The sequence below is a fragment of the Marmota marmota genome, unplaced genomic scaffold (genome assembly GCF_001458135.2).
Source record: "Marmota marmota marmota unplaced genomic scaffold, marMar, whole genome shotgun sequence".
NCBI classification, from domain to species: Eukaryota; Metazoa; Chordata; class Mammalia; order Rodentia; family Sciuridae; genus Marmota; species Marmota marmota.
Genome location: NW_026000164.1, coordinates 7,971,150 through 7,979,109, shown reverse-complemented (window position 1 = coordinate 7,979,109; position 7,960 = coordinate 7,971,150). Strand labels below are relative to the sequence as shown.

At 45.6% G+C, this 7,960-nt stretch overlaps 1 protein-coding gene across 1 annotated transcript in view; it reads right to left on the bottom strand.

Moving 5' to 3' along the window:
- The window catches only part of Nobox (NOBOX oogenesis homeobox), a 14,465-nt gene extending 7,476 nt beyond the window's left edge, over positions 1–6,989 (bottom strand). Inside the window, 3 exon segments of the mRNA XM_048786948.1 lie at positions 86–244; positions 5,668–5,785; positions 6,975–6,989. Coding sequence (XP_048642905.1) covers positions 86–244; positions 5,668–5,785; positions 6,975–6,989 — 292 coding nt within the window.
- Between the last annotated feature and the right edge of the window lie 971 nt (positions 6,990–7,960).

Sequence of the window (7,960 nt, the reverse complement as noted above, 5' to 3'; positions counted from 1 at the left end):
GCGCAGCTTAATGAAGCCTCGCCGGCGGGCAGGTGTGCAGAGCCTGCACGAGCCGGGCCTGCAGCTCGAGCGTGCATCCCCTCACCCCCACCCCCAGGGCGAGGCCGACCCCGGAGGCTCCGCGCCCGGACAGCTGCAGGGACTGGGAGCTGGGTGCGCTGCGCCCCGCGCTCCCCTCCCCCGCAGGCCCAGGGGGCTTGAGGAGCCCAGGTGCTGCGTCTGGACCCCTCCCCTCCGCCCAAAGCTGAGGCAGGCAGGGAGAAGAGGGGCAAGACAGCAAAACCACTGGGGGTCTCCAAGCACGAGGTGCGGTGCTGGGCTCACCCACGCCCTAGGCACACTTGGTAATGAACTTGATTATGATTTCCTCCTGAACCCTTCTGTGGGGCGGTGGAAGATGACTTCTAGAACCACCAAGGGATCCTCAAATGCTTACTTGTCCTTCTGCTCCTTCCTGGTCAGTAGGCTGTCTCTGAGCCTCAGGATGAATAAGCCCCAAAGTCCCACAGTGAAGGCCCTTCATGTTCAGAGCTTCTGTCGTTGTCACATTTCCACCCAGTTGCTACCTCAGTTTTATCCGAAAAGAAGGAATTCTCTTGACAGAGATCCCACAGGGGAGAATCTTTATGATTCCTAGTTCGTGGAATGTTTCATATCCTCTTTATTGAAAAAATCAAAATGTAAAATTCTTATTGCCTCTGCCTTCTGCCTGAGTGGGTGGGTGAGAAGAGTGGGAGTGGGAGGAAGGCTGGACCTATTGAAGCAGGTGGTTGGAGTAGTGGGTGGGGAGGTTGAGTTCTGACCAAAAGTCAGGTGTTTTGCTTTTAGGCTTCAAAAGACTCTGGACACCAGGTGCTTTCATGCTACCATCAGCTATTGGTACATTTTCCTGTGTCTTCAGTGGCTTTGCGAGCCTTTGGACCTCAGAGGGTTGTGAGATCTTTATTCTTTAATGAAACATAAAAATGTAAACTAACTTCATAGCAGTATGATCAAAACTTTAGGCATCTGACATTTCATTTCTACTTCTTCCATAAGATGGATATCCTAAGGTTAAGGTGGACTTTAGACACAGGGCCCAGTTTCTCTGCGGGAAATGAGGGATTCTAGGCCATTTGAGCAAGAAAGGGGCTCCGTGAAGCTGCACTGGTTGGTGATGACATGGTTTTAAGTGGAACACAAAAGTTCCCTTGATTAAACACTACTGTATGCTGGGCACCATGGACAAGTCACTTTCTTATCCAGAAGCTTTCTGGTGGAAAGAAGATTAGAGCACTAACACCATGGGTCTTGCCAATACCATGTGGTCAGTGGTGAGTTAGAGGTATGTGTGAGCTCATGTGGAACCCAGAGGAGCAGGAAACCCAGGTGGACTGGGATGGAGGCTTCTTGGAGAAGGTGGCCACCTGAGCTGTGAGTCTCACAGCTTACCATGTCACAGTCCTGCCTAAAACCCCACAGTGGCCCCTCACTGCCTGGATAAAGCCCAGGCTTCCTACATTGGGACTAGAGTCTTCCATGGGCTGGTCCTTTCCTCTGAAGTCTCAGATCTCAGTGTCCCTACCTAGGTATCCCAGGGGTTTCTGTCTCTTTTGACCTAATGTTTTCTCAAAGTATTTTTAAAACCTCCTGAATCACAATTTCTTAGGGAGTTTATTTAAAGTGCGGCTTCTAGGTCCCCATCCCCAGAAATCTTAATTGGCAGGTCTGCAGAGGGACCCAGAAACATCCATTTTAACAGTCCCCCCAGTGTTTTTATACATATCAGAGTTTGAGTCACTCTGAGACTCTTCAAAAACAAAGTCCACTAAAATCATCTGGGGGATACAAGTGGGGGCAGCAGATGGTAGGGCCTCTATGGGAAGGTAATGACCTTTATGAAGGTGTCCACTGCAATGAGCAGCAGGACACAATTAATTTCTTAATAGAATGTCCTGTCACGTTAAATTCAAAATAAATCATCTTTCTCTGCCATCATTTATGTTGTATTTTCTCTTGCTGCCTGGCTGCCCTCTGCCAGGGGAAAGGTCAGAAAAGAAAAGGCTCAAATCACCATTGACTGTCCTTTTCGGAGGTTTCCAAAGGCAGGCCCTGGGCAGAGGCTCTGGAGGCTCCGGCAGCCTGTCCCAGCCATTGGCACCGGGCCCTCCGCAGCGCCTGTCTGATCCTCTGGCCATTTGCCTCCTGCAGCCGCAGTCAGTCTTGATCTCTGAGCCCTTTATGCAAACTTTGAATGATACAGGGTCAGATAGTGCAAAAGGCTATGTACAGGGACTTAAGGAGTTTGAAAATATTGGCATTTTCCAAACACATATTGAATTTGTGGGACTTGGACTAAGAAAAGTTTCAGCTTTCTTGCTTGCTTTCTCAGTCTTGGTCTTCTTGGCTTCTTAATGTATGACTTGTTTTTCCCCCAAATAATATAGTTGGGTATTTATTTAAGTGAAGAATTTGATGTAATGTCTACAGATGAAGTAGCCATTAAGATGCGCCAGAGAGTGGGAGACTGTCTTAATGTGCTTTGTTGGGGAGGTAATGTGTGGCTGACATGTGCCCTTAAGGCATAATTTGCACACATCAACTGTGAGGGAGGGAGGTTTGTCATGGAAGTTAAAACCCTCTTCCAGGAGAAAGTCTGCCCTATCATATGCAAACAGCACAGGTATTGTTATGGGATCCTTGAGGGGATTTGTTTCTAAGTCCTCTTGACTACCTTTCATCTTTGTGATCAAGTATTAGTTGATAATACTTGACTTCATTTAGAGAAAAGGCAAGCCTATTTTATTTATTTATTTTTTTTGGTTTCTTAGTTATCCGAGCCAAACCGTAAGCCACTAGTACCCACTTAGCAAGAGCCATTTCTCCCAGCATCCTTTTCTTTCCATGGATATGAGAATGACGGAGCACAATGAGACCTGTCTTGCGGTCACCAAATAGTTATATATATATATTTTTTTCAGCCTGTTAGCCATATACTTAGGTTAAGGGCTCTTGTCCTTCCTCTCTGTTTCTGAAGAAGGTACCTGATAGGGAACATTTTTCAAAGCAGAAGCACAAGGTGATTTGTTCTTATTCTGTGAGACACACCCAATTTAGGCAGCAACAGGTCCCTGGGAGACCTGGGAGCAGAGAGGCAAGAATATATTGTGAAAGGGAGGAATAGACAGGCTCTGGCCATGGAGATCAGAATGTGATCACAGCACATCTGGGAGGCAAGGACCCAGGAAGTGACCCGGAAGAGAAGTTGTCCAAGGGAGGGAGAGAAAGCACATGCCTGAGATGAGCAAGCGCTCAGAGATCAAGACTGGCTGTGCCTGCAGGAGGCAAATGGCTAGAGGATCAGACAGGCACTGTGGACCCCAGTGCCAATGGGGACTCTGGGACAGGGTCCAGGAGCCTCCAAAGCCTCTGCCCAGAGCCTGCCTTTGGAAACCGCAGGAAAGGACAGTTTGAAGTTGCTGGGGGTGGGGAATGGAGAACACCTGGCTAGAGTGGAAACTGCCCTGGCAGGGCGAGGACAGGTTCTGGCGTGAGTCAGTGTAATAACTTTTACTTCCCTTGCCCCACACAGTCAAGACTGGATGCCTCTAAGAATGGGGGCCGCAGGGAACACGTCAGGGCGGCTCCTGTGGTTTACAGAAAATCCCATGGTCGCTTGGGTTTGGTACTTGAAAAAGTGCTTTCACTTTGGTTCCAACCGCTCCTCCCCAGGGACTGTTTCTTCTGTCCATTCTCCTGGTCTTCTCCAGGACTGTGGCGCTAATTGCACTGTGGCACTCACTGAGTTCCCCTCAAAATCTGGCCCCAGCCTCCAGCCGCCACACAGCCTTATGTTCTGAACTCTGAGTCCTCTCTCAGCATGGCCTGTGTTTTCTCCCACCCAGATCCCCCGTTGTTTCACCAGCCTCAAACATCTTTCCTTCTCTTCTATTTCTGACAAATTCTGTCAAAGTCTTACTCATACTTCAAATGTTCTCTCATCAGGTCGCCCCGGTGCTAATGTAACATAAATGTCAACCCAGTGCCATGGGAGGGAGCAGTTAATTCCAGCTGTGGACAGCTGACATCAGTGTCCCAGGAAAGAGAACATGAGGATCCTGCATGTTCTGCATGTATTGAGTTCATGCATGGCAACATCCAGGTCTGCATGCCAGGCATTTCTGCTTCCTGTATACGTATATATTTGTTGGATTCTCATAATATCTCTTTAAAGTTCTACTATTGGCCCTTTTTTTATTAAAGGAGACTCTGTGGCAGAGAGAACTGAAATACTTTTCAACCCAGGTATTCTGCCCCCAGCCTGCCCTCCTAACCACTGGATACACTGTTTATTTGCTTAGCTGGATCACGGGGCTGGACATACTGACTGGCCCATAAGGGATCGATAATTGTCCATTGACCAGCAGTTGGTCCCTGTTGCCAGGAGTTAAGGAGCAGGGAAGGAGGTGAACCTTGACATGGTGGAGTCTCCACAAGCCCACAGGGAGGACAAAGTTGGGTAGAATTCAATACACCTGCAATCACCTGAGAGCGGCCTGTGGTTTCCTAGGTGATGTTGTCCTGGAGTCACTCTAGATGTTACCCTGGGGAAAGCTGAGAAAAGGGTATATGGGATCTCTCTGTTTTATTTCTTACTGTTATTATTATTTCTATAGATATGAATCTATAGAACCTCTAAACAAAAAGTCAAAAACATGATCCCTATGTTCTGAGTACAAGTTCAGTTCTTTCAGATTTGGTCAAATTTAATTCACAAAATTAAATTGAATTACTGTACTTTGTATGTAGGGGCATTACTAACCTTATGTTGGCAGTAGTCTTTGAATAAAGATTTAAATTATGTCTGTTCCTTTAATGGGGTATGGAGAGGCAAGCAGAGGGATTAATACTCAATTTGTTATAAAAGTAAGACAATAATAGGAAAGCAAATGTGTTAGAAAAATAGTGGTAAATGCAAAATGATTAGAAATGGAAAAAGTGCCATTTGTCCTCAAAGCATCAGTTATTTACCATTTGGCACAATTTATCTTAGTGCTGTACCACTATTTTTGCTTTGTCTTTATGTGCTTGTGGTTGCAATTTTATTCCATGTGTGACTGCAAGCATTGCTCCCCCAAAAGGTCTGTGAAAGCAGTTCTATATTATTCAGAGTCTTCAGAATTTACCGAATGACAGCACTATAATTCAAGGGTTCACCAAGTGTAGGGAGAAAACATAAACCTTGTAATTTAAATATCTACATTTTTAAAAACTGAAATGGAAAGTTGGCAAGAACGCTGCTAATTGTTTTTCTCATATAGGCTTTCCCCCCTCTCTTCCAGCAGGTTATTGATCTAGGTTGGGTTTGTTGTTGTTTGTTTGTTTTAATCTCAAGCCCAACCATAAAGTTGTTCTTTTTACAGAAACAGGTTGCACAATGGGTGAGCCACACTCAGTGTCATCAGGGCGGGGTCTGGAACAGAGGTCAGAAACCAACAACCAGCAGGACAGTTTCACATAGGGGCAGGAAGTGCCTCTGAAAGGTCCTTGCTCCTTCAGTGTCCTGGGGCTGCACCATCTCTGCTGGTGGCCTGGCTGGGGCTGGGGGTTCCCAACAGGACTTGCTTTGTCAGGAGAGCTCAGTATATGGGAGGAGGGCTCTGTCTTCTCCCAAGGCCTGGTCCCCACATTCTGCTCCATCTTTAGCCGCGAAGCCTTCTTGGTGTCCCATGACACAGGTACCCTCCAGATCTGGTGAATAGAGTGTAAAAGGTAGGAGCAAGTCTTGGCTAGCAAGTTCCTCTGTCTTTTTGGAGAATCAGACTTAAGTTCACAAAGCATGGTGACTATTCCAGGTCTTTCAGTGGAAGATGACCTAACCTTGTTTTTAAATATCTCCTCTGCTGATGTCAATCAAGGCCAAGATTGCCAATGTGGGTTAGAAGCTGGGAGCACCCTCCTTTGCATGGAAGAGAGTGTGGTGACATGAGGCTGAGTTCAGTGAGGCAGAGACACTAAACTATGACAGACTAGATTGATTACCTGGGAACTAATTCATCCTGCCAAACCTGTTGTTTAGTTTGTTGGAAGAAAGCAATAGAACTGGATAGGCTACTAGAGCTGGTCTTCATTTTGCAAAAGGCTTCTGATTGTCTATCTTACAAGCTGGGTTGCTGCATGTGTGATTAACTTGGTGCAAGGGAATTTGTGATTTAACCTGGATGGGGTTTTGCCAGGTGGTCATTCATAGCAGTCCTAAGGAGAGGGAGTCAAGAGTAAAGGACAGGAGCGGAGTCATATTTGGAATTAGATGCACTGAACATTATTAAAGACATATCTTCTGCTTAGGGATATAACTTCTGATCTGAAATCTTAGAGCTACTGCCCCAGGCACAGTTCTTTATCTGTGACTTGAGCTCATGAGCCAGGACAAGCAGGGATGCCTCTCAAACTTTCAATCCTAGTCTGATTCTCAGTCAGCACTCCTGGGACCCATGCCCAAACCAGCAGCCCCTCTCATCTTCCTATCTCTGTATCACCCACCCAGTTGGAACCGCCTTGATTCCTGGCTCTTCCTCATAGCCTATGCATCAACTGTCTGAATATTCCCATTTCCCTGTCTACTCCTACCCTGCTGTGCTCCATTCTCCACAGACTTGCAAGAAAGAGTGTCTTAAAAATGCAAATTAAGTCACGTGTATCCTCTTCTGTTTATATGCTGTAAGGAGTTTCCACTGTCCTTAGAGGAAAATTAAAACTTCTTCCTGTGGCCCTGCATGACCCAGCCTCTCCTACTTCATCTGGGGCAGCCAGTCTTGTTCTTCAAGTCCCTGAAACACATCAGTATTTTTCTGTCTCTCAGCCTTCACATGTGCCCTTGCTGACTTGGAGACCTCCTTGTTCTCTGGTGGCTAGTTCACAGTGCCCAGGGAGGACTCCCTTGGCCACGTGCTTTTCTGCCTCCTGCCTCCTAATATTCTCTGTTTCCATTATACCACTTCAGACGACATGGAGTCATATTTTTGTTTACAGTCTGTCTCCTCTATTTTAAGTTTCTTGGGTACAAAACTATACTAGTTTGTTTCACCACCACATACCTATGCGTACCACATATGAGGCATAGTGGGTAGGTTATCAGGGTTAGTTATCATGAGTGAACTCATGAATGAACTCTGAATATGGATCTATTTTCTTTCTTTATCATGTTTGTGGCACATATTTCAGTTTCTGGTCACTCACTGTCTTATGCACAACAAGTATTTGATAAGCCTAATAAGTTGGGATCATTCCTGGAAATATTTATTAGGTATTTTGAGAAGTGAAGAATCTAGTAACCAGAATAACATGTACCATGTTAGACTCCTTTTGAAGAACATGGGCAGACTTGTCATTACTCTCTGGAAAAGTTCACAGTCACTGGAGGCCACAGCTTTCTGGAGGCTGAGCCAGGCCCACAGTCTGTTAGGGCTGGCTCAGTCTTCAGTGATGGACACAAACAACTTCATATTGAATATGGCTTTCTTGTAGGCACTGTATAGTTGTTCTTCCTGTTTATGCCGTCTGACCCTCTGCCTTTCCATTAGAGTGTTTAAAATATTTATATAGAATGAAGTTATTGATATAATTTGGTTTAAATTTAATATCTGGCAATTTGTTTTCAATTTGTATCATCTGTTCTTGATTCTTCTTTTACTGCCTTATATTTGAGTAGCTGTATATTTTAATTTCATTTGTTAGCTTATTACTGTACCATTATTTCATGACATCACTGTTCTTTAATACCTTTATTTTATTTATTTATTTTTATGTGGTGCTAAGAATCGAACCCAGTGCCTCACACATGCTAGGAAAGCGCTGTGCCACTGAGCACAACCCCAGCCCACAACCCCAGCCCATGACTGTTCTTCTTTTAAGTGACTGCTTTGGGACCTGCAGGATATGTTTAACTCAACAAGCTACTTGCAAGTGACATCATGCCACC